General features: G+C 49.3%; 1 protein-coding gene across 2 annotated transcripts in view; it reads right to left on the bottom strand.

Moving 5' to 3' along the window:
• Positions 1-885: 885 nt before the first annotated feature.
• The window catches only part of RASSF1 (Ras association domain family member 1), an 85,536-nt gene continuing 58,492 nt past the window's right edge, over positions 886-27,929 (bottom strand). The window contains exons 1-5 of one of the 2 annotated variants that reach the window (XM_088459068.1): positions 9,454-9,785; positions 4,229-4,333; positions 2,633-2,921; positions 2,066-2,181; positions 886-1,576 (exon numbers count right to left, since the gene is read on the bottom strand). In XM_088459068.1, the coding sequence (XP_088315194.1) occupies positions 1,430-1,576; positions 2,066-2,181; positions 2,633-2,921; positions 4,229-4,333; positions 9,454-9,612 (816 nt within the window). In that variant the 5' untranslated portion in view covers positions 9,613-9,785 and the 3' untranslated portion in view covers positions 886-1,429. Of the gene's footprint in view, positions 1,577-2,065; positions 2,182-2,632; positions 2,922-4,228; positions 4,334-9,453; positions 9,786-27,929 lie in introns of those variants that run through there. The other variant, XM_088459069.1, reaches the window with a different exon arrangement.

Raw genomic sequence — 27,929 nt, 5'->3', positions numbered from 1 at the left:
AGGGGAGGCCAGGAGATGCTGGGGATAAATAGGGACATAATATAGCGCACCTGAGAGAGGGCCATGGCCTCATGGTGAAGGGCCAGGGAAGAGATAGGGGAGGCCAGGAGATGCTGGGGATAAATAGGGACATAATATAGCGCACCTGAGAGAGGGCCATGGCCTCATGGGGAAGGGCCAGGGAAGAGATAGGAGAGGCCAGGAGATGCTGGGGATAAATAGGGACATAATATAGCGCACCTGAGAGAGGGCCATGGCCTCATGGGGAAGAGCCAGGGAAGAGATAGGGGAGGCCAGGAGATGCTGGGGATAAATAGGGACATAATATAGCGCACCTGAGAGAGGGCCATGGCCTCTTGGGGATGGGCCAGGGAAGAGATAGGGGAGGCCAGGAGATGCTGGGGATAAATAGGGACATAATATAGTGCACCTGAGAGAGGGCCATGGCCTCATGGGGAAGGGCCAGGGAAGAGATAGGAGAGGCCAGGAGATGCTGGGGATAAATAGGGACATAATATAGTGCACCTGAGAGAGGGCCATGGCCTCATGGGGAAGGGCCAGGGAAGAGATAGGGGAGGCCAGGAGATGCTGGGGATAAATAGGGACATAATATAGTGCACCTGAGAGAGGGCCATGGCCTCATGGGGAAGGGCCAGGGAAGAGATAGGAGAGGCCAGGAGATGCTGGAGATGAAATCAGAGGAAGCTACAAGTGAGAATGATAATAAACAGAAATTTGACAGGCCCAAACAGCGCCCCCTGACCTGTGGTGCCCTGTGCGATGGCACCGGGCGCACTACCCTAGCTACGGCTCTATATATAGGTTGTAGAGATTCCCGTTGCAGCCCTAGGGAGCGGTAATACAGAGGTTTCAGTCATTCAAGTTTGTAGTAAAACTTTATTAAGTGCAAAGTAACAAATAAATCAGACAAGAACCAGGCGGCAGCAGCAGCCACCTCGCCCGACGCAGCGGCACACAGCAGGAGGTAATATGGTTGGCTGTACAGTAGCCCAGGTTTCCTTTGCCAGATCTGGCGCTGGCTGCTCGTACTCAATGTTACACGTCCATACAATTGCCTATTATGAAACTAAGGCTGTTTTGTCCTGAGGAAACTATTATTAGAAGTCCTGGACAGCAGGAAGACAGCATTGTGCAGATGTCTATGCTTCTGTCTGCCTGAGCTGTGAGGCTAATACGTCCCCTTAGTGTCATATTCCAGCCTCTCTCTCTCTCTCTGTGCATTAGTCACAGTGACAGATGCAGCTCCACGTGTCCCATACAGACACACTCTCTCTTCCGCTCACTCACATATGTCCTGAGGGGGGCGCTATCACCCCTGCACTCAGTCTCCAGTCACACCACGGTTGCGTCTTCTGGATCAGCCTTGCAGTCTTCATGCGCTCCTTCCCTAGGGTGCACGCACTGCGACTCAGCCAGGGGTACGTGATGCCAGGGCCTCCTGCATTTGCTGCTGGCAGCGAGCGTAGCGCTGAACGATCTGCCTCAGGTGCTCCTCCTCCTCCCGCTGGAGAATGCGCAGGAAATTCTGAAGCTCAGGCATGCTGAAGGCGTCCCACTGCAAGGCGGAAACACTGGTTAGGGAAGAGGATGCAGAAGTGATACCGTAGAGCAGGGGTGGGGAACCTTTTTTCTGCCGAGGGCCGTTTTGATATATATAACATTATTTGCGGGCCTGGTGAAGACGACGCCCCTCCGTGTGGCATCACATGGGGGCGGGGCCACAATCGCCGGTGATTACAGCAATGCCCGGTGCATCCTGTGGATGCTCCGGGGAGCTGTAAGGGCAGCAGTGTGACCATCTGTAGTGTCCTAAGGACGCTCCAGGCAGCACTGCTGCATAGATTCTGGCTGCATGGTGCCATTATAGGCAGATGAGGCTGGCAGAAAAAATCTCAGAGGGCCAGACCAAATGATTCCGGGGGCCTTATATAGCCCCAGGGCCTGATGTTCCCCATCCCTGCCGTAGAGTAATAGTGAGATAGAGAAGATGGGATAGGAAGCGCTGACATGGACAAGTTTTGACTGTTACAGAACAGGAACTTACATTAACTTCTCCAGTCTCATTCTCCTTCAGTACGAAGCTCAGAGATTTATCGCACGGTCCAGAGAGCAGACGCAGCGTAAGCGGCTCCTCTTCATCCGATAACTTTCTCAAACTCACTGCAGGAAAAACGGAGATTACAACATCAATAATATTTACTGGTAACATTTTGTTTAGTATAACCGCATCTCTCAGTGATATCAATATATCGCTGATATTTAACACTACTTTCCTGTACAGCGAGATTCAATGGTGTCACCCTCCTCCGCGCCATTCTCTATTGTGCTGCCAGCAGTTGTTTACTGACAAATGCGCAAAGCCTGGGGAGCTTAGGTGAAGCCGGAAAGGCTTTGCTGGGTCCCCATAGCCGGGGACTGTACCGCTTACGCCAGATATAGAAGGCATATGGGGCTCATCATAAACAGCGGTGAGTTTAGCGGTTTCCTAAATATTGCACTGATGATGTAGCGTCAGAAACGAGTGCTAAAGGCGTTCTGTCTCACACTGACTGGAGCCCCTAATGACAGTAGGTCGAGAGGTAGAAGCAGATACACCAGCATAGGCTCTTACCCTGGCCGTCCTGCTCTGTCCTCTGGAAAAGGGCAAATTTCCTGGGGTTATCCAGAACAGTAAATTTGCGCAGGAGCGCCTGGATGACCTCACTCGCCGGGGTGCGGGAACTGAGGTGCAGGTGCTTGGAGGCATCTTTAGGAAGATAGAAGGAGGTTCTGCGTTTCACTGCCTGAGAGCGGCCAGCCCCTCTCCGCTCACACGAGGGCTTCTTAGCGGCCGGGACAGAGACTGGGCGGATGAGCTTCAGCTGTACCTTAATGAACCCAGTGTAAGAGCCATCTTTGTTCTAGGAATTAGACAGAGGACTGTTATTGGTAAAAGGCAGGATTAGATGGTTACTAGCCAGACAGATAGACTGACGTGCAGTATTTCTACCTTTTATTATGTTATAGATTCATCCAGGGAGTGCTGTCCTGTCAGTCAGTGTAACCTGTATTGCAGTGTCCTGTCAGTCAGTGTAACCTGTATTGCAGTGTCCTGTCAGTCAGTGCAACCTGTATTGCAGCGTCCTGTCAGTCAGTGTAACCTGTATTGCAGTGTCCTGTCAGTGTAACCCATATTGCAGTGTCCTGTCAGTCAGTGTAACCTGTATTGCAGTGTCCTGCCAGTCAGTGTAACCTGTATTGCAGTGTCCTGTCAGTCAATGTAACCTGCATTGCAGCGTCCTGTCAGTGTAACCTGTATTGCAGCATCCTGTCAGTCAGTGTAACCTGCATTGCAGCGTCCTGTCAGTGTAACCTGCATTGCAGTGTCCTGTCAGTCAGTGTAACCTGCATTGCAGCGTCCTGTCAGTGTAACCTGCATTGCAGTGTCCTGTCAGTCAGTGTAACCTGTATTGCAGTGTCCTGTCAGTCAATGTAACCTGCATTGCAGCGTCCTGTCAGTGTAACCTGCATTGCAGTGTCCTATCAGTCAGTGTAACCTGTATTGCAGTGTCCTGTCAGTCAGTGTAACCTGTATTGCAGTGCCTGTAAGTCAGTGTAACCTGTATTGCAGTGTCCTGTCAGTCAATGTAACCTGTATTGCAGTGTCCTGTCAGTCAGTGTAACCTGTATTGCAGTGTCCTGTCAGTCAGTGTAACCTGTAGTGCAGCGTCCTGTCAGTCAGTGTAACCTGTAGTGTGTGGAGTTCGTCTACCAGTGTCGCCTGTATTGCGGAGACTTATCTGTCAGTGTTGCCTGTACTTTGTAGTCTATTCTGTCAGTGCTGCCTGTACCGCGGAGTCTTGTCTGTCAGTGCTGCCTGTACCGCGGAGTCTTGTCTGTCAGTGTCTTGCCTGTACCGCGGAGTCTTGTCTGTCAGTGCTCCCTGTACCGCGGAGTCTTGTCTGTCAGTGCTGCCTGTACCGCGGAGTCTTGTCTGTCAGTGCTGCCTGTACCGCGGAGTCTTGTCTGTCAGTGCTCCCTGTACCGCGGAGTCTTGTCTGTCAGTGTCTTGCCTGTACCGCGGAGTCTTGTCTGTCAGTGCTCCCTGTACCGCGGAGTCTTGTCTGTCAGTGCTGCCTGTACCGCGGAGTCTTGTCTGTCAGTGCTGCCTATTCCGCGGTACAAGGGTCTTGCTGACATGAGTGGTCACACAAGTTACACGACGCACCATGCTCATGAAGAGGTTACTCTTGATTTTAGAGTTATAATCCTTAATCTTCTGCTCAGTCTCTTTCTGGCTCAGGGCCGGTGGCTGTTTTTCCGGCTTCTCATCCTAAAAGGAAAACAGAGATTTTATTAAATCAGGTTATTCCGGTATCAGTCACCACCCCAGGTTCAGGCGGCTGCTGTCATTATCCAGCCTGATCCTAATCACATGGAACTGGTTTTACTGGTTGCGGCTTCATCTGCGCAAAACCCTTTGCAAATAGAGATCCCCCATATAAAGACACAAGCATTCTGCCACTTATACACATTTATCTCTCACAGTAATAAAACCGCAGCCTCACAGAACGCATTCGCAGCTCGGCTTCTATAGTTTATGGAGGGTGTGTTGCAGAGGTCAGAGATCGTACAGAGGGCCTGATTCAGCAAGGACCGCAACTGCGATTATGCACTCAAGCATCTGATTGTTGCATTCTACGCATGCCTATGCATCGCAGTGCGTGAACCAGACACTGCGATCGCAGAGACTATGTAGAGTGATTGACAGGAAGTACCGTTTGGGGGTGGTGACGGGGGGGAAGGGGGGGTCGGAGAAACGCAGGTGTGCCAGCTCGTTTGAACAGCGGTACAGGGGCGTGCATAAATTATCCACTGCGATGGCCTACGTAGCCTGAGTACTCACTGCGCACTGGAAGGTTAGCAATTCCTGAGTAAGGTCAGAGCCTGTGTAAGTGTGTGTGAGGCTGCGATGGTACCGATGTTACCGATGGTTTCTCAGTCTTGTGTAGTCACTGTGTGTGATGAGGTTAGTAATTCCTGAGTAAGGTCAGAGCCTGTGTAAGTGTGTGTGAGGCTGCGGTGGTACCGATGTTACCGATGGTTTCTCAGTCTTGTGTAGTCACTGTGTGTGATGAGGTTAGTAATTCCTGAGTAAGGTCAGAGCCTGTGTAAGTGTGTGTGAGGCTGCGGTGGTACCGATGTTACCGATGGTGTCTCAGTCTTGTGTAGTCACTGCGTGTGATGAGGTTAGTAATTTCTGAGTAAGGTCAGAGCTGTGTAAGTGTGTGTGAGGATGTGATGGTACTCCATGTTACCGATGGTTTCTCAGTCTTGTGTAATCACTGCGTGTGATGAGGTTAGTAATTCCTGAGTAAAGTCAGAGCCTGTGTAAGTGTGTGTGAGGATGTGATGGTACTCCATGTTACCGATGGTTTCTCAGTCTTGTGTAGTCACTGCGTGTGATGAGGTTAGTAATTCCTGAGTAAGGTCAGACCCTGTGTAAGTGTGTGTGAGGCTGCGATGGTACTCCATGTTACTGATGGTCTCTCAGTCTTGTGTAATCACTGTGTGTGATGAGGTTAGTAATTCCTGTGTAAGGTCAGAGCCTGTGTAAGTGTGTGTGAGGATGTGATGGTACTCCATGTTACTGATGGTCTCTCAGTCTTGTGTAATCACTGTGTGTGATGAGGTTAGTAATTCCTGTGTAAGGTCAGAGCCTGTGTAAGTGTGTGTGAGGATGTGATGGTACTCCATGTTACTGATAGTTTCTCAGTCTTGTGTAGTCACTGTGTGTGATGAGGTTAGTAATTCCTGAGTAAGGTCAGAGCCTGTGTAAGTGTGTGTGAGGCTGTGATGGTACTCCATGTTACTGATAGTGTCTCAGTCTTGTGTAATCACTGTGTGTGATGAGGTTAGTAATTCCTGTGTAAGGTCAGAGCCTGTGTAAGTGTGTGTGAGGATGTGATGGTACTCCATGTTACTGATGGTGTCTCAGTTTTGTGTAGTCACTGCGTGTGATGAGGTTAGTAATTCCTGAGTAAGGTCAGAGCCTGTGTAAGTGTGTGTGAGGCTGCGATGGTACTCCATGTTACTGATGGTGTCTCAGTCTTGTGTAATCACTGTGTGTGATGAGGTTAGTAATTCCTGAGTAAGGTCAGAGCCTGTGTAAGTGTGTGTGAGGCTGTGATGGTACTCCATGTTACTGATGGTATCTCAGTCTTGTGTAGTCACTGCGTGTGATGAGGTTAGTAATTCCTGAGTAAGGTCAGAGCCTGTGTAAGTGTGTGTGAGGATGTGATGGTACTCCATGTTACCGATGGTCTCTCAGTCTTGTGTAATCACTGTGTGTGATGAGGTTAGTAATTCCTGAGTAAGGTCAGAGCCTGTGTAAGTGTGTGTGAGGATGTGATGGTACTCCATGTTACTGATGGTCTCTCAGTCTTGTGTAATCACTGTGTGTGATGAGGTTAGTAATTCCTGAGTAAGGTCAGAGCCTGTGTAAGTGTGTGTGAGGCTGTGATGTTACCGATGGTTTCTCAGTCTTGCTAAGTATTACGGATGAGTGTAAGGTAAGGTGGGCGTCCTTATGTAGTGCTGTGACTGCATAGCGATCACAGAGGATTAGCATACTGTCGCAGTGAGACTGTATGTGTAATCGCTATTGCAATGGCAGTTGCGATCCTTACTGAATCAGACCAATAGAGCACTAAACACAGGGATCATACATACACTAAAGAGGGCGATGACACAAGCATACATGACAGGGATCACACAAGCATACAGGACAGGGATCACACAAGCATACCGGGCAGGGATCACACAAGCATACCGGACAGGGATCACACAAGCATACCGGGCAGGGATCACACAAGCATACCGGGCAGGGATCACACAAGCATACCGGGCAGGGATCATACAAGCATACCGGGCAGGGATCACACAAGCATACCGGGCAGGGATCACACAAGCATGCAGGACAGGGATCACACAAGCGTACAGGACAGGGATCACACAAGCGTACAGGACAGGGATCACACAAGCGTACAGGACAGGGATCACACAAGCGTACAGGACAGGGATCACACAAGCATAAAAGACAGGGATCACACAAGTGTACAGGACAGGGATCACACAAGCATAAAAGACAGGGATCACAGTGCTCCTAATGGTCAGGGTTGAATTTAGAAACTGAAAGGTTTGGAGACATTTTGCAATGAAATGTGGTTATAATGAAATGTGATAGTGCCGTATGCATGTCATGCAGCGATGTACACAGAAGAGATTGCATTACTGTCAGCCTGTACGACACCCTTAGTATCTTCTATGATAATGGAAATGGAATTTGGGTGCTTCCAACGTGGTTCTCGATGGCCCTGGTGCAATATGGGCATTTATCTCATGCTCTGACCGGCACCATTGCAAACCAAAGTGAAGAACCAAACTGCTATTTGCAGCTGTATATTGTTTATGCAGAACCCGGCTACAGGAGAATATTCATACGTTAATATATTCATTTGTAGCATAACTACACCTGTGATATTGGGGCTGCTGCGCTCTCCCCACATTTTCTGCTCCCTCTCCTCTTCTGCTCCTCTCCCCCCTCCCCTTAGTACCCCTCCCCTTAGTACCCTGCTTGCTCAGAGTTGCATCAGTGCTTAGGGGGCTGGTAGCAGCTGAATTGGTCACTGGGAACCCCCCCCCCGCCCTCTGCTCTTTGCTGCAGAATGTGGCTGAGCTGGAGGGAAGCTGGGCTTGTGTCTGTCATGTAGGCGGCCTCAGGCCTGGGAACCACAGAGCCGGAAAGCACATAGGAAGGAAATGGGTGAAGCAGCCTCGGATCTGTACAGACTACAGAGCTCTTTGTGTACTTTGCTGATTACACCTTAGTAGTTTCCTGTAGCTGGTGCTAGTAGTGATCTGTATATATAACATGGAATTTTGGGGGGGTGTATCTATATATCACCTTTAGTGTAAAGTAATGTGCAACTTGCACGCACACCTATATATATACACATGTACGACATACAGGTATTTGGCTTTTCAGTTCTCCTGCCTGTGGTCACACTATTCCCTATCATCTTTTGTAGGTACACTGTAATCTGTGTTCTGTGTCAGCATTAGCTGATAGTGCTGGCTGCAGAGACAGGTTCATTACATAGAGCACACTGAGCAAAGTGCTATGGCGCATACACACGGGACAATCATCATCGATATCGATCATCCAGCACACCACCAACCCACCAACGATGATGGCCAACGACCCGCGATCAACGATCGCAGGTCCCTATAGTAACCTAGTCGATATCGACCTTGTTGGCCCGCATGCACGGGCGACGGACGATATCGTCTATACGTACACGCGCATTGCAGGTCGTTGGTGGGTTGGAGGCACCGGAAAATGCACGATATGAATGATATTGTTCATTTTAATCGTACTGTGTATACGCACCATAAGAGATGATTAGTCCTTCATATGTAATGTTCATTAACATTTGTTATATAGGCCTGTAGAGACAGCGTATATAGTAGTGCGATAGATAATATATAAGTTAATATATATGTAAAATGCTCAGGTTAGTGATTGCAGTACATGTAATTGGCTCCTTGCACATGATGAATCTGTGTAATTAGATGATTAGTATCAGAAACCCAATTAGATGATTAGTATCAGGAACCCGTCATGCCGGCCCAGCCCTGCTGCACTCTAGCACACTGTAACTGTACAGCTGCCGTCAGCACAAAGTACCCTCCCAGCTTATACCAGCCCTGGCCGCCCAGCTTCTCTATCACACTGCAGCTCTGCTAATAATTCATAGTCAGCAACTGTCCCTCATTTCCAGCTACAATCGCAGGGTTTAATGATTTGTCCAGAGAAATGTCCCTATTTTCACTACTGAACAACTGCACGATAAGCTTCCTCTAGCTCCGAATGTTACATGTTATTCTTACATCTGTTCTTAAGGTGGGTACACTCTAGAACGACCGGCAATCTTGCCGATGGTCGGAGCAATTGCCCTTCGCTCTGAACCATGCAAGATTGCCGGAACACACGTGGAAGATTTAATGAACGACGGTACGATCACTCGTTCCGTCCTCCATTAAACTACACAGTCCAGCATGCAGCACGGCCGATCACACGATATGGCGAGCGACCCGCGGGACCGCGCAATCAGGCATACACACTGCACGATATGCCCCATTTGGCGTTCCGATTTGTACAAGTGTGTACCCTCCCTTAGTCTCTGGGCTTCTATTGGAGAATTTATTATGCAAATAAAATGCATACGAACATGACATGCTGGGGCTTGTAGTGCACCAAGGTCTCTGTGATACTGGACACTTTACTAATATGTAGATGTGCTCTATGCCCGGCACAGCGGTGCCAGTTATATATAGTCTAGGCTGGCATATGCAGGCCCGGTACCCCGCTGTCCCAGTGCGGCATCTGACCTGTATCTTGGCCGGGGATCTCCTGGGGAGGATGGAGGTCTTTGCTGTGTAGAATAATTCCAGCTCTGGGTCACACTCCTCCTGGCTGCAGTACCCACTGCTGGTGGTGCTGTTCCACGTCCTCTCGAAGGCTGAGGTGTCCTTGTCGCCCTTACCCATGGTGGCCCCTGAGCTGGAGTCTGCTGGCGCTATATATAAGTAAATGCTAATAAATGAACCGTAGCCTGTGACAGCGAATGCTCAGACTGCGCCCGGCTCTCTCTGTGCTGCCTCTGGCTGGGAGTAAGTTGAATGTATACAGACTCTGTGATTGGGACAGAGGGAAGGGGAAGGTTGGGAGGGGCAGACTATGACTTCATCCCCCCCCCCCCACTTTCCACCGCACACCCGCATCCTGTCACAGGGATTTCATCACACAGGGAGGGGGAGGGGTGCATGGGTCTCTCTCCCTCTCCCTCTCTCTCTCCCTCTCTCTCTCTCTCTCTCTCTCTCTCTCTCTCTCTCTCTCTCGCTCTCCCAGCCATGTGCTGCAGGGATTTCTCTCAGAGATGCCGATTAACCCTCATGGTGCATACACACGGGCAGATTTCTCAGATGAACAATGGACGATTTTACCAACAATTTCATGAACTACGAACGATTTCAGACAGTATTAAAATGAATGAAATCGTCTGAATCTGACTGCAAACGCATCAGATGTCAGATAGCGTTATCTCACACGCGGGAACGCGCATCGTTCATCGTTGCAGGCTCACATGTCAGATTTTCTTTCAGATATGAACGATTGAACGATTTTTAAAATCGTTATCGTTCAGATCTGTCATAAAATCTGACCGTGTTTATGCACCATAACATCCACCCACACTACCGGATTTCATGGTTTGTCCCTGATAATCTTCCTATTTTGTAAGATGGACAAACGGCACAGTAGTTATTCTGTACACATATGATACAATTTCCTCTGTCTGATCATTATTTACTATTAGTTATTTGTATAGCGCATTTGGCCATTCACATCAGTCCCCGCACCACTGGAGCTTACACTCTATATTCCCCGTCACATGTACACACACATACACACAAGGGTTAATTTTTTTTTGTCCGTAGCCAATTAAACTACCAGTATATTTTTGGAATTTTCATTCTCAGACCTTTTACAACTCATTATTTATTGGAGAATAGAAACCGAAACAAATGACATAGAAGTAAATCCGGGTACACGCTGCAGCAATCTCGTTACGTAACGACATATTGTGCAGTGTGTATGCACAATATGCGCGCTCCCGCGGTGGCATGTGACGTTGTCAGGTTTGATGTGCTGCACGTCAAACAGGACGATGTCACAAGCGGCCCCATTTATGTTGTTGAAGAATGGAACAAGTGGTCGCTTTGTCGTTCATAACATCTCTCTAATGTGTTCCCGCGCTATGATATGTCAGCCTGACGGGCCGACATAACGTCCTGGTGCACATCGTACCTAGCTTAAGAGAACATGTAGCAAAGAGATCAGAATGCACCAAGGTCAGTACTCAGGGCAGGCAGAAACACACCGTGTGCCACACCCCATTCTTGGGCACTGCAGCATGGGTGCTGCCTTTCACACCTTGGGGGAGATGTACTAAGCCTTGAAAAGTGATAAGGTACCAACCAATCAGCTCCTACCTGCCATATTTCAAACACCGCCTGTAAAGTGACAGGAGCTGATTGGTTGGTACTTTATCACTCCTTTATCACTTTTCAAGGCTTAGTACATCTCCCCCACCCCCTGTGTAGAGCGGGGAATGTAGTGCTGTGCTGTGACATCATAGCTCAGCGCCATACTTCCAGTGACTTACTGGCTGATGCAGAGGGAGACCATCAATAATTTGTTTATCACCACTCGGCCCATGCCCAGAAAATAGAGCTCCAGCATATGCACCCATTCCAAGTGCACGGAGGCGAAATAGACGGTCCCCCCCCCCCCCCAATAGGTGGCTGTGGCTTGCGCATGCACACCAGCACAGCTGAGGGGGCAAAGGAGGAAGTAATGTGTCATTAATTGTGGATAATCTCCAGCCACTTCCCCAGTTCTCTTTAGCTTCATCTCCTCTTGTGTCTCTCCATCCTCATTCCCCCATGTTTCTGCAGCTCCAGCCCTGCAGTATAGCTTCAGCCCTCCCAGTGGCTCCTCAGCCGCCCAGTGTTGCTCCAGCCAGCTCCCTTCTGTCTCTCCAGCCTCTCCCAGTGTTTCTCCAACGCCAGCCAGCCAGCCCTCTTCTGTTTCTCCAGCCTCCTGGTGTATCCAGCTCTCCAGCTCCAGCCAGCCCCCTTCTGTCTCTCCAGCCTCTCCCAGTGTTTCTCCAACGCCAGCCAGCCCCCTTCTGTTTCTCCAGCCTCCTGGTGTCTCCTGCTCGAGCCAGCCCCCTTCTGTCTCTCCAGCCTCTCCCAGTGTTTCTCCAACGCCAGCCAGCCCCCTTCTGTTTCTCAAGCCACCCGGTGTCTCCAGCTTCAGCCAGCCTCTTTCTGTCTCTCTAGACCCCCAGTGTCGCTCCATCTAGCCCCCTTCTATCTGTCCAGCTCCATCCTTTCTTCCCTCCGGCTCCAGCCCATAGACACTTACCTTCTTTCTTGTCTCCGGAGCCTTCTGGCTGCTCCTCTTCACGCCATTACTCCTCTGCCTTATAGTGGTGCGGTGCAGCGTAACGTCATGATGTCATGCACGCCGCGTTGCACTAAACAAATGAAAACGTTTTTGCAATAGCTACTGGCGGTGCCTGAAGATGAAGAGTCAACGGCTTCCCAGATCCCATATATAGATCTATCTATAATTGCTACCTGTGTCACGCTGCAGTGATCAGCAGGGCGCAGGCAGAGGTTATAGATGGATTTATCTGTGGGCCCCGGTACAGCTGTGCCTCTTGTACCCTCTGTTCCCGGGCCTGCTCCTCGGTGCTCCCCTGACAGCACATGGTTTTTGTACCGGAGTTGTAGCGCTGTATCTGATGTAGTAAAATGGTTTTTATTAATACTTAATGTGCATATTTCACAAGGTAACCAAATGTTACCTGTGCAACCCTATACAAATCTTGCAATAGACTTTGCATGTTCCTGCAATCATTGCTTTTTTAATAATGGCATTTTACGCCTGCAACTTGAGCCCCAATATCACGCAGTGTTCTAGGCGATGGCCTGGATCGTCTGGTGACAGCGCTGCATGACATGCACAGGACTAGTGACAGCGCTGCATGACATGCTCAGGTCTAGGGACAGCGCTGCATGACATGCTCAGGACTAGTGACAGCGCTGCATGACATGCTCAGGTCTAGTGACAGCGCTGCATGACATGCGCAGGACTAGTGACAGCGCTGCATGACATGCTCAGGACTAGTGACAGTGCTGTATGACATGCTCAGGACTAGTGACAGCGCTGCATGACATGCTCAGGACTAGTGACAGCGCTGCATGACATGCTCAGGACTAGTGACAGCGCTGCATGACATGCTCAGGTCTAGTGACAGCGCTGCATGACATGCTCAGGTCTAGTGACAGCGCTGTATGACATGCTCAGGACTAGTGACAGCGCTGCATGACATGCTCAGGACTAGTGACAGCGCTGTATGACATGCTCAGGACTAGTGACAGCGCTGTATGACATGCTCAGGACTAGTGACAGCGCTGTATGACATGCTCAGGACTAGTGACAGCGCTGCATGACATGCTCAGATCTAGTGACAGCGCTGTATGACATGCTCAGGACTAGTGACAGCGCTGCATGACATGCTCAGGACTAGTGACAGCGCTGCATGACATGCTCAGGACTAGTGACAGCGCTGCATGACATGCTCAGGACTAGTGACAGCGCTGCATGACATGCTCAGGACTAGTGACAGCGCTACATGACATGCTCAGGACTAGTGACAGCGCTGTATGACATGCTCAGGACTAGTGACAGCGCTGTATGACTTACTGAGGACTAGTGACAACGCTGCATGACATATTGAGGACTAGTGACAGCGCTGCATGACATGCTCAGGACTAGTGACAGCGCTGCATGACATGCTAAGGACTAGTGACAGCGCTGCATGACATGCTCAGGACTAGTGACAGCGCTGCATGACATGCTCAGGACTAGTGACAGCGCTGCATGACATGCTCAGGACTAGTGACAGCGCTGCATGACATGCTCAGGACTAGTGACAGCTCTGCATGACATGCTCAGGACTAGTGACAGCGCTGTATGACATGCTCAGGACTAGTGACAGCGCTGCATTACATGCTCAGGACTAGTGACAGCGCTACATGACATGCTCAGGTCTAGTGACAGCGCTGTATGACTTACTGAGGACTAGTGACAGCGCTGCATGACATGCTCAGGACTAGTGACAGCGCTGCATGACATGCTCAGGACTAGTGACAGTGCTGTATGACATGCTCAGGACTAGTGACAGCGCTGTATGACATGCTCAGGACTAGTGACAGCGCTGCATGACATGCTCAGGACTAGTGACAGCGCTGCATGACATGCTCAGGACTAGTGACAGCGCTGCATGACTTACTGAGGACTAGTGACAGCGCTGCATGGCTTACTGAGGACTAGTGACAGCGCTGTATGACTTACTGAGGACTAGTGACAGCGCTGCATGACATGCTCAGGACTAGTGACAGCGCTGTATGACTTACTGAGGACTAGTGACAGCGCTGCATGACATGCTCAGGACTAGTGACAGCGCTGCATGACATGCTCAGGACTAGTGACAGCGCTGCATGACATGCTCAGGACTAGTGACAGCGCTGCATGACATGCTCAGGACTAGGGACAGCGCTGCATGACATGCTCAGGTCTAGGGACAGCGCTGCATGACATGCTCAGGTCTAGTGACAGCGCTGCATGACATGCTCAGGACTAGTGACAGCGCTGCATGACATGCTCAGGACTAGTGACAGCGCTGCATGACATGCTCAGGACTAGTAACAGCGCTGCATGACATGCTCAGGACTAGTAACAGCGCTGTATGACTTACGGAGGACTAGTGACAGCGCTGTATGACTTACTGAGGACTAGTGACAGTGCTGTATGACTTACAGAGGACTAGTGAGAGCGCTGCATGACATGCTCAGGACTAGTGACAGCGCTGCATGACATGCTCAGGACTAGTGACAGCGCTGCATGACATGCTCAGGACTAGTGACAGTGCTGTATGACATGCTCAGGACTAGTGACAGCGTTGCATGACTTACTGAGGACTAGTGACAGCGCTGCATGACTTACTGAGGACTAGTGACAGCGCTGCATGACATGCTCAGGACTAGTGACAGCGCTGCATGACATGCTCAGGACTAGTGACAGCGCTGCATGACTTACTGAGGACTAGTGACAGCGCTGCATGACATGCTCAGGACTAGTGACAGCGCTGCATGACATGCTAAGGACTAGTGACAGCGCTGCGTGACATGCTCAGGTCTAGTGACAGCGCTGCGAGATATGCTCAGGACTAGTGACAGCGCTGCGTGACATGCTCAGGACTAGTGACAGCGCTGCGTGACATGCTCAGGACTAGTGACAGCGCTGCATTACATGCTCAGGACTAGTGACAGCGCTACATGACATGCTCAGGTCTAGTGACAGCGCTGTATGACTTACTGAGGACTAGTGACAGCGCTGCATGACATGCTCAGGACTAGTGACAGCGCTGCATGACATGCTCAGGACTAGTGACAGTGCTGTATGACATGCTCAGGACTAGTGACAGCGCTGTATGACATGCTCAGGACTAGTGACAGCGCTGCATGACATGCTCAGGACTAGTGACAGCGCTGCATGACATGCTCAGGACTAGTGACAGCGCTGCATGACTTACTGAGGACTAGTGACAGCGCTGCATGGCTTACTGAGGACTAGTGACAGCGCTGTATGACTTACTGAGGACTAGTGACAGCGCTGCATGACATGCTCAGGACTAGTGACAGCGCTGTATGACTTACTGAGGACTAGTGACAGCGCTGCATGACATGCTCAGGACTAGTGACAGCGCTGCATGACATGCTCAGGACTAGTGACAGCGCTGCATGACATGCTCAGGACTAGGGACAGCGCTGCATGACATGCTCAGGTCTAGGGACAGCGCTGCATGACATGCTCAGGTCTAGTGACAGCGCTGCATGACATGCTCAGGACTAGTGACAGCGCTGCATGACATGCTCAGGACTAGTGACAGCGCTGCATGACATGCTCAGGTCTAGTGACAGCGCTGCATGACATGCTCAGGACTAGTGACAGCGCTGCATGACATGCTCAGGTCTAGTGACAGCGCTGCATGACATGCTCAGGACTAGTGACAGCGCTGCATGACATGCTCAGGACTAGTGACAGCGCTGCATGACATGCTCAGGTCTAGTGACAGCGCTGCATGACTTGCTCAGGACTAGTGACAGCGCTGCATGACATGCTCAGGACTAGTGACAGCGCTGCATGACATGCTCAGGTCTAGTGACAGCGCTGCATGACATGCTCAGGTCTGGTGACAGCGCTGCATGACATGCTCAGGACTATTGACAGCGCTGCATGACATGCTCAGGACTAGTGACAGCGCTGCATGACATGCTCAGGACTAGTAACAGCGCTGCATGACATGCTCAGGACTAGTAACAGCGCTGTATGACTTACGGAGGACTAGTGACAGCGCTGTATGACTTACTGAGGACTAGTGACAGTGCTGTATGACTTACAGAGGACTAGTGAGAGCGCTGCATGGCATGCTCAGGACTAGTGACAGCGCTGCATGACATGCTCAGGACTAGTGACAGCGCTGCATGACATGCTCAGGACTAGTGACAGTGCTGTATGACATGCTCAGGACTAGTGACAGCGTTGCATGACTTACTGAGGACTAGTGACAGCGCTGCATGACTTACTGAGGACTAGTGACAGCGCTGCATGACATGCTCAGGACTAGTGACAGCGCTGCATGACATGCTCAGGACTAGTGACAGCGCTGCATGACTTACTGAGGACTAGTGACAGCGCTGCATGACATGCTCAGGACTAGTGACAGCGCTGCATGACATGCTCAGGACTAGTGACAGCGCTGCATGACATGCTAAGGACTAGTGACAGCGCTGCGTGACATGCTCAGGTCTAGTGACAGCGCTGCGTGATATGCTCAGGACTAGTGACAGCGCTGCGTGACATGCTCAGGACTAGTGACAGCGCTGCGTGACATGCTCAGGGCTAGTGACAGCGCTGCATGACATGCTCAGGACTAGTGACAGCGCTGCATGACTTACTGAGGACTAGTGACAGCGCTGCATGGCTTACTGAGGACTAGTGACAGCGCTGTATGACTTACTGAGGACTAGTGACAGCGCTGCATGACATGCTCAGGACTAGTGACAGCGCTGTATGACTTACTGAGGACTAGTGACAGCGCTGCATGACATGCTCAGGACTAGTGACAGCGCTGCATGACATGCTCAGGACTAGTGACAGCGCTGCATGACATGCTCAGGACTAGGGACAGCGCTGCATGACATGCTCAGGTCTAGGGACAGCGCTGCATGACATGCTCAGGTCTAGTGACAGCGCTGCATGACATGCTCAGGACTAGTGACAGCGCTGCATGACATGCTCAGGACTAGTGACAGCGCTGCATGACATGCTCAGGTCTAGTGACAGCGCTGCATGACATGCTCAGGACTAGTGACAGCGCTGCATGACATGCTCAGGTCTAGTGACAGCGCTGCATGACATGCTCAGGACTAGTGACAGCGCTGCATGACATGCTCAGGACTAGTGACAGCGCTGCATGACATGCTCAGGTCTAGTGACAGCGCTGCATGACTTGCTCAGGACTAGTGACAGCGCTGCATGACATGCTCAGGACTAGTGACAGCGCTGCATGACATGCTCAGGTCTAGTGACAGCGCTGCATGACATGCTCAGGTCTAGTGACAGCGCTGCATGACATGCTCAGGACTATTGACAGCGCTGCATGACATGCTCAGGACTAGTGACAGCGCTGCATGACATGCTCAGGACTAGTAACAGCGCTGCATGACATGCTCAGGACTAGTAACAGCGCTGTATGACTTACGGAGGACTAGTGACAGCGCTGTATGACTTACTGAGGACTAGTGACAGTGCTGTATGACTTACAGAGGACTAGTGAGAGCTCTGCATGACATGCTCAGGACTAGTGACAGCGCTGCATGACATGCTCAGGACTAGTGACAGCGCTGCATGACATGCTCAGGACTAGTGACAGTGCTGTATGACATGCTCAGGACTAGTGACAGCGTTGCATGACTTACTGAGGACTAGTGACAGCGCTGCATGACTTACTGAGGACTAGTGACAGCGCTGCATGACATGCTCAGGACTAGTGACAGCGCTGCATGACATGCTCAGGACTAGTGACAGCGCTGCATGACTTACTGAGGACTAGTGACAGCGCTGCATGACATGCTCAGGACTAGTGACAGCGCTGCATGACATGCTAAGGACTAGTGACAGCGCTGCGTGACATGCTCAGGTCTAGTGACAGCGCTGCGTGATATGCTCAGGACTAGTGACAGCGCTGCGTGACATGCTCAGGACTAGTGACAGCGCTGCGTGACATGCTCAGGGCTAGTGACAGTGCTGCGTGACATTCTAAGGACTAGTGACAGCGCTGCGTGACATGCTCAGGACTAGTGACAGTGCTGCATGACATGCTAAGGACTAGTGACAGTGCTGCATGACATGCTAAGGACTAGTGACAGCGCTACATGACATGCTAAGGACTAGTGACAGTGCTGCATGACATGCTCAGGACTAGTGACAGCGCTGCATGACATGCTCAGGACTAGTGACAGCGCTGCATGACATGCTCAGGACTAGTGACAGCGCTGCATGACTTACTGAGGACTAGTGACAGCGCTGCATGACTTACTGAGGACTAGTGACAGCGCTGTATGACTTACTGAGGACTAGTGACAGTGCTACATGACATGCTCAGGTCTAGTGACAGCGCTACATGACATGCTCAGGACTAGTGACAGCGCTGCATGACTTACTGAGGACTAGTGACAGCGCTGCATGACATGCTCAGGTCTAGTGACAGCGCTGCATGACATGCTCAGGTCTAGTGACAGTGCTGCATGACTTACTGAGGACTAGTGACAGCGCTACATGACATGCTCAGGACTAGTGACAGCGCTGCATGACTTACTGAGGACTAGTGACAGCGCTGCATGACATGCTCAGGTCTAGTGACAGCGCTGCATGACTTACAGAGGACTAGTGAGAGCGCTGCATGACATGCTCAGGACTAGTGACAGCGCTGCATGAGATGCTCAGGACTAGTGACAGTGCTGCATGACTTACTGAGGACTAGTGACAGCGCTGCATGACATGCTCAGGACTAGTGACAGCGCTGCATGACATGCTCAGGACTAGTGACAGCGCTGTATGACTTACTGAGGACTAGTGACAGCGCTGTATGACATACTGAGGACTAGTGACAGTGCTGCATGACATGCTCAGGACTAGTGACAGCGCTGTATGACTTACTGAGGACTAGTGACAGCGCTGTATGACATACTGAGGACTAGTGACAGCGCTGCATGACATACTCATGACTAGTGACAGCGCTGTATGACTTACTGAGGACTAGTGACAGCGCTGCATGACATACTCATGACTAGTGACAGCGCTGTATGACATACTGAGGACTAGTGACAGCGCTGCATGACATACTCAGGACTAGTGACAGCGCTGCATGACTTACTCAGGACTAGTGACAGCGCTGCATGACATGCTCAGGTCTAGTGACAGCGCTGCATGACATGCTCAGGTCTAGTGACAGTGCTGCATGACTTACTGAGGACTAGTGACAGCGCTACATGACATGCTCAGGACTAGTGACAGCGCTGCATGACTTACTGAGGACTAGTGACAGCGCTGCATGACATACTCAGGACTAGTGACAGCGCTGCATGACTTACTGAGGACTAGTGACAGCGCTGCATGACATGCTCGGGTCTAGTGACAGCGCTGCATGACATGCTCAGGTCTAGTGACAGTGCTGCATGACTTACTGAGGACTAGTGACAGCGCTACATGACATGCTCAGGACTAGTGACAGCGCTGCATGACTTTCTGAGGACTAGTGACAGCGCTGCATGACATGCTCAGGTCTAGTGACAGCGCTGCATGACTTACAGAGGACTAGTGAGAGTGCTGCATGACATGCTCAGGACTAGTGACAGCGCTGCATGAGATGCTCAGGACTAGTGACAGTGCTGCATGACTTACTGAGGACTAGTGACAGCGCTACATGACATGCTCAGGACTAGTGACAGTGCTGCATGACATGCTCAGGACTAGTGACAGCGCTGTATGACTTACTGAGGACTAGTGACAGCGCTGTATGACATACTGAGGACTAGTGACAGTGCTGCATGACATGCTCAGGACTAGTGACAGCGCTGTATGACTTACTGAGGACTAGTGACAGCGCTGTATGACATACTGAGGACTAGTGACAGCGCTGCATGACATGCTCAGGACTAGTGACAGCGCTGTATGACATACTGAGGACTAGTGACAGCGCTGTATGACTTACTGAGGACTAGTGACAGCGCTGCATGACATGCTCAGGACTAGTGACAGCGCTGCATGACTTACTGAGGACTAGTGACAGTGCTGTATGACTTACTGAGGACTAGTGACAGCGCTGTATGACATACTGAGGACTAGTGACAGCGCTGCATGACATGCTAAGGACTAGTGACAGCGCTGTATGACTTACTGAGGACTAGTGACAGCGCTGTATGACTTACTGAGGACTAGTGACAGCGCTGCGTGACATGCTCAGGACTAGTGACAGCGCTGTATGACATGCTCAGGACTAGTGACAGCGCTGCATGACATGCTCAGGACTAGTGACAGCGCTGTATGACATACTGAGGACTAGTGACAGCGCTGCATGACATGCTCAGGACTAGTGACAGCGCTGTATGACATACTGAGGACTAGTGACAGCGCTGTATGACATACTGAGGACTAGTGACAGCGCTGCATGACTTACTGAGGACTAGTGACAGCGCTGCATGACTTACTGAGGACTAGTGACAGCGCTGCATGACATGATCAGGACTTGTGACAGCGCTGTATGACTTACTGAGGACTAGTGACAGCGCTGTATGACATGCTCAGGACTAGTGACAGCGCTGTATGACATACTGAGGACTAGTGACAGCGCTGTATGACTTACTGAGGACTAGTGACAGCGCTGTATGACATACTGAGGACTAGTGACAGCGCTGTATGACTTACTGAGGACTAGTGACAGCGCTGCATGACTTACTGAGGAATACGTAACACTTTCATGTGGACTTACAGCATGAAAACGCGTTATGAATGTATGTTGAATACTTGAATGCTTACTAATTGCATGTACAAGGGCCTATTGTTCAATGTTAACTGAGGACGACTACTATCTCCAGCAGAAACATCACATGCATTACTAGTGCTAATGAAATTTATGGCTTTTATCCTCAAAATTGATCATTTTTCTTCACAACTTATTTCCTGCCCTGTAATAATGGACTAATTGTGATATCAGAGCTCTGTAAACTGCACGACCGCATTTACTGAACCTTGTCTTCATCCATAATACAGAAACAAATCTGTGGATAAAGGGCCCAAAACTCAAACATTATCTAATGCCCTGGTTACACATAAAAGGCTGTGATCAGGGGGCGGGGGGGCACATAAATATCATTCAGACAGTGATCTTCCATGAAATGTAAGATTACAGTTACTCCAATCTACAGTCTCTCAGCAGTCAGTTGTAGGGTCAATGAGAAGCTGTTGGGAGGAGGTGGGTGAGTGACTGTAGAAACATGTAACGGTCTCCTGCACAGGAAAGGTTAGTCAGTGTCTACTGTCAGTGCTTACAGTTAGTGCATACAGTGATAGTCAGGTTAGTGCTTACAGTTAGTGCATACAGTGACAGTCAGGTTAGTGCTTACAGTTAGTGCATACAGTGATAGTCAGGTCAGTGCTTACAGTTAGTGCATACAGTGATAGTCAGGTCAGTGCTTACAGTTAGTGCATACAGTGATAGTCAGGTCAGTGCTTACAGTTAATGCATACAGTGACAGTCAGGTCAGTGCTTACAGTTAGTGCATACAGTGATAGTCAGGTCAGTGCTTACAATTAGTGCATACAGTGATAGTCAGGTCAGTGCTTACAGTTAGTGCATACAGTGATAGTCAGGTCAGTGCTTACAGTGAGTGCATACAGTGACAGTCAGGTCAGTGCTTACAGTGAGTGCATACAGTGACAGTCAGGTCAGTGCTTACAGTTAGTGCATACAGTGACAGTCAGGTCAGTGCTTACAGTTAGTGCATACAGTGACAGTCAGGTCAGTGCTTACAGTTAGTGCATACAGTGACAGTCAGGTCAGTGCTTACAGTTAGTGCATACAGTGACAGTCAGGTCAGTGCTTACAGTTAGTGCTTACAGTTAGTGCATACTGTGACAGTCAGGTTAGTGCTTACAGTTAGTGCATACAGTGACAGTCAGGTCAGTGCTTACAGTTAGTGCATACAGTGATAGTCAGGTCAGTGCTTACAGTTAGTGCATACAGTGATAGTCAGGTCAGTGCTTACTGTTAGTGCATACAGTGACAGTCAGGTCAGTGCTTACAGTTAGTGCATACAGTGACAGTCAGGTCAGTGCTTACAGTTAGTGCATACAGTGACAGTCAGGTCAGTGCTTACAGTTAGTGCATACAGTGACAGTCAGGTCAGTGCTTACAGTTAGTGCATACAGTGACAGTCAGGTGAGTGCTTACAGTTAGTGCATACAGTGACAGTCAGGTGAGTGCTTACAGTTAGTGCATACAGTGACAGTCAGGTCAGTGCTTACAGTTAGTGCATACAGTGACAGTCAGGTCAGTGCTTACAGTTAATGCATACAGTGACAGTCAGGTCAGTGCTTACAGTTAGTGCATACAGTGACAGTCAGATCAGTGCTTACAGTTAGTGCATACAGTGACAGTCGGTCAGTGCTTACAGTTAGTGCATACAGTAACAGTCAGGTCAGTGCTTACGGTCTGTGCTTACAGTAACAGTCAGGTCAGTGCTTTCAGTCAGTGCTTACAGTTAGTGCATACAGTGACAGTCAGGTCAATGCATACTGTCAGTGCATACAGTGAGAGTCAGGTCAGTGCTTGCAGTCAGTGCTTACAGTTAGTGCATACAGTAACAGTCATGCCAGTGCTTACAGTCAGTGCTTACAGTTAGTGCATACAGTGACAGTCAGGTCAATGCATACTGTCAGTGCTTACAGTTAGTGCATACAGTGACAGTCAGGTCAGTGCTTACAGTTAGTGCATACAGTGACAGTCAGGTCAGTGCTTACAGTTAGTGCATACAGTGACAGTCAGGTCAGTGCTTACAGTCAGTGCATACAGTGAGAGTCAGGTCAGTGCTTGCAGTCAGTGCATACAGTAACAGTCAGTGCTTACAGTTAGTGCATACAGTGACAGTCAGGTCAATGCATACTGTCAGTGCTTACAGTTAGTGCATACAGTGACAGTGCATACAGTGACAGTCAGGTCAGTGCTTACAGTCAGTGCTTACAGTTAGTGCATACAGTGACAGTCAGGTCAGTGTTTACAGTTAGTGCATACAGTGACAGTCAGGTCAGTGCTTACAGTTAGTGCATACAGTGACAGTCAGGTCAGTGCTTACAGTTAGTGCATACAGTGACAGTCAGGTCAGTGCTTACAGTTAGTGCATACAGTGACAGTCAGGTCAGTGCTTACAGTCAGTGCATACAGTGACAGTCAGGTTAGTGCTTACAGTGACAGTCAGGTAGGTGCTTACAGTGACAGTCAGGTCAGTGCTTACAGTTAGTGCATACAGTGACAGTCAGGTCAATGCATACTGTCAGTGCTTACAGTTAGTGCATACAGTGACAGTCAGGTCAGTGCTTACAGTCAGTGCTTACAGTTAGTGCATACAGTGACAGTCAGGTTAGTGCTTACAGTTAGTGCATACAGTGACAGTCAGGTCAGTGCTTACAGTTAGTGCATACAGTGACAGTCAGGTCAGTGCTTACAGTGAGTGCATACAGTGACAGTCAGGTCAGTGCTTACAGTTAGTGCATACAGTGACAGTCAGGTCAGTGCTTACAGTTAGTGCATACAGTGACAGTCAGGTTAGTGCTTACAGTTAGAGCATACTGTGACAGTCAGGTTAGTGCTTACAGTTAGTGCATACAGTGACAATCAGGTCAGTGCTTACAGTTAGTGCATACAGTGACAGTCAGGTCAGTGCTTACAGTTAGTGCATACAGTGACAGTCAGGTCAGTGCTTACAGTTAGTGCATACAGTGACAGTCAGGTTAGTGCTTACAGTTAGTGCATACAGTGACAATCAGGTCAGTGCTTACAGTTAGTGCATACAGTAACAGTCAGGTCAGTGCTTACAGTTAGTGCATACAGTAACAGTCAGGTCAGTGCTTACAGTTAGTGCATACAGTAACAGTCAGGTCAGTGCTTACAGTTAGTGCATACAGTGACAGTCAGGTCAGTACTTACAGTTAGTGCATACAGTGACAGTCAGGTCAGTGCTTACAGTTAGTGCATACAGTGACAGTCAGGTTAGTGCTTACAGTTAGTGCATACAGTGACAGTCAGGTTAGTGCTTACAGTTAGTGCATACTGTGACAGTCAGGTTAGTGCTTACAGTTAGTGCATACAGTGACAATCAGGTCAGTACTTACAGTTAGTGCATACAGTGACAGTCAGGTCAGTGCTTACAGTTAGTGCATACAGTGACAGTCAGGTCAGTGCTTACAGTTAGTGCATACAGTGACAGTCAGGTCAGTGCTTACAGTTAGTGCATACAGTGACAGTCAGGTTAGTGCTTACAGTTAGTGCATACAGTGACAATCAGGTCAGTGCTTACAGTTAGTGCATACAGTAACAGTCAGGTCAGTGCTTACAGTTAGTGCATACAGTAACAGTCAGGTCAGTGCTTACAGTTAGTGCATACAGTAACAGTCAGGTCAGTGCTTACAGTTAGTGCATACAGTAACAGTCAGGTCAGTGCTTACAGTTAGTGCATACAGTAACAGTCAGGTCAGTGCTTACAGTTAGTGCATACAGTGACAATCAGGTCAGTGTTTACAGTTAGTTACCGTTTTTCATGTACTTATATGCTGTGTTTTGCCTGTAGGCCAGAGGTTCCCAAACGCAGTCCTCAAGGCTCCCCAACAGTTCATGTTTTTAGAGATATCCATGGTTGAGCACAGGTGGTTAAGTCAAATTGACTGAGGTACTAATTAAGTCTCTGTGCTCAACCATGGATATCTCTAAAACCTAAAATGTTGAGGAGCCTTGAGGACCGCGTTTGGGAACCTCTGCTGTAGGATCTTATCTGTGTTGCAGTTTGTTTAGTGTAATGCTCCCTCTAAGGTTCACTACACTGAATATATCTTATTAGTTTTAAAAGAAATATGAATTCCTTCCCTAGAGCTTAATTTCACCAATAAACTTAATGGTAATATGGATGTATAAATGAGGTGCAGGGATAAATATAGACATTATTGTTTTGGAACTGTGACAGAGTGGGTCTCTCCCACATTCTAAGGAAAAGGGGTAACTTCCTGTAGCCAGGGAGGGACCACGCCCTCACCTCAATTAAGACCAGCGAAGGTAAGTTTAGTTAAGGTGCATACACAGGAGACGATATCTTTGAACGATAACGATATCGCTCAACCATATATAGTTCAAATAGTTCTGTGTGTATGCAATGAACGACCAACGATGCGTGCTCCCGCTGGACGATAACGATATCGTCCATGCATGCATGCAGGCCAACCTGGTAGATATAGTTCCTGTTTCCATATGGGAGAACGATCGTTGGTCGTTGATGATATCTTTGGTGTGTGGATGAACAATATCGTTCATCCAGCACATCGGGAATTTCAAGAGAGATCGTTCAGCGATATCGTTCGCTGAACAGACCGTCCTGTGTGAACCCAGCATTAGTCAGGGGGAATGTGAGGGAGAGGTTGCACCTTCAGCAGATCTCTCTATGCTGGACAATCTGAACCCTGACTGTGCTGGGAATACTCTGCTTGTTTGAACTGCTGTCTCATGTAAGCTGTATTATTGTTCCTGAACTGTGTTTGCCTGATGTAAAAAGCCCAATATATCTGCCAGTGTGTACCCAGCTTTACCCGCTACAGGAACACAGAGATAATACCATAGACTGGGGTGTCATGAGTTGTAGTATAGGGGTCCATGCCTGCGATGTGCTGGAAACGCCAACAACGGCACCCCAAATTGCCTTTATTATCACCCCAAAATTGCAGATTTTTATTTGCAGCCCTATAGGGGTTATCGCTGGCATTGCTGCAATTGAATCAACTTCAAAGCATCGGTTTCTTTTCTTTCTTTGTTTATAACAAATATTAATCCATTTCTTACTTTATATCATTGGGGTCGATTCGGTTGCGGCCATGCTGGCGGGGTCCGCGATCTAGTGCGCGCATGTGCCGCGCTAATGGTGGCCCCGAGGACACGTCTCTGTGTACGTTGCCCTATGGAGCTGTAATCGGGGTGATTTGGTGTGTGGGGTGCGGTGCTGACCTTTATATAAGGGACAGGAGATTTATGTATTGTGACTACATGACATTATTTCTCTGTATTTACTAATGGGACCTGGCAGTGGCCCTATCATAGTATCATAGTATCATCATAGTATCCTAGTGGAAATGGCAGAGATTGTGTTTAGATTTTCCCTGGCAATAAGGCACCTGGGAGCTGCAGTATATATACACTACACATGGGCCCTCATTCAGAGCCGTACGCTCTGAGCAGAGCGCACGCTCTGAATGAGGGCCAGGCTCCATTTTCATGGAGCGTCCTCCTGGACGCTCGTATAGCTGTGGGTCACCACCCACAGGCTATACGAGCGTGCATTGTGATGGTCGCGATGGTCGAGACCATCGCGACCATCGAATTTGCGAGCCGGAGCCTGCGGTTGAGGTTTTCAACCGCAAGCTCCGGAGTGATTTTGGCTCTATCAGAGCCAAAATCACTCCCACTGACATCACTAGTGATGTCAGTGGGCCGGCTTCTGACGGGAGGCGTTCCCTTAGGAACGCCCCCGTCAGGGAGGCACGCCCCCGGCACGCCCACCAAAGGGGGCGTGCTGTCAATCAACATTGACAGCACGCCCCCTTTGATCGGACACAACGAGCGAAGGACTTTCCTTCGCTCGTCGCGTCTGGCGCATGCGCACGACGGAGCTCCCTCCGTCGTGCGCATGCTCAGTCCATAACATCGACCCACTTGCGAGCGGACAGCCGCTCGCGAGTGGGTCTGAATCAGGCCCATTATACATATATCAGAAACATCATTTGTCAGTATCATTATTTGTTGGTATTATTTACGGCTACATAGGTCTTTTTGATTTAATTCCACAGAGTATTTGTTTCTGGCATGTGACAGATATAAATTACATCCGTGTTCCCTGTATACAGTAGTTGACCACCCCCGCTATTTACATACTGTACGTTACATGTAACCCCCCCACTCTTGCTCCCCCCTAACCCAAGTCACTGCATTATGGAGGTTAAAGCTAATTGTATCTCTCTATGCTGAATTTATTGAATTATGGCAGTGACTCAGGGTCACATGTCCATATGTCCTGAGGTATGGGGGGTGGGGGTCTGCGCCAGATGTGGGAACATCCTGCTTTTAATAGTTCCTCTTGTAGAGTTGCTTAGCCCGGAGGCCGTCGTCCTGCTGTGCTGTGAAATGATAGATGTAACCCAATCTGTGTCTCAGCATTATACAGCAATATACTGAGCACTGGCTGCATGTTATGTGTATACAGCAATATACTGAGCACTGGCTGCATGTTATGTGTATACAGCAATATACTGAGCACTGGCTGCATGTTATGTGTATACAGCAATATACTGAACACTGGCTGCATGTTATGTGTATACAGCAATATACTGAGCACTGGCTGCATGTTATAGACATATGGCGCAGAGACACGTAGTATACGTTATACATAGACATATGGCCTAGCAGCTCACCGCAATCATATGGCGCACAGGGACACGTAGTATACGTTATACATAGACATATGGCGCAGAGACACGTAGTATACGTTATACATAGACATATGGCCTAGCAGCTCACCGCAATCATATGGCGCACAGGGACACGTAGTATACGTTATACATAGACATATGGCGCAGAGACACGTAGTATACGTTATACATAGACATATGGCCTAGCAGCTCACCGCAATCATATGGCGCACAGGGACACGTAGTATACGTTATACATAGACATATGGCCTAGCAGCTCACCGCAATCATATGGCGCACAGGGACACGTAGTATACGTTATACATAGACATATGGCCTAGCAGCTCACCGCATTCATATGGCGCACAGGGACACGTAGTATACGTTATAC

Source organism: Taudactylus pleione, unplaced genomic scaffold (genome assembly GCF_031769625.1).
Source record: "Taudactylus pleione unplaced genomic scaffold, aTauple2 ptg000893l, whole genome shotgun sequence".
Lineage (NCBI taxonomy): Eukaryota > Metazoa > Chordata > Amphibia > Anura > Myobatrachidae > Taudactylus > Taudactylus pleione.
Note: the sequence above shows the minus strand (reverse complement) of the source record. Positions and strands in the feature narration are given on the sequence as shown.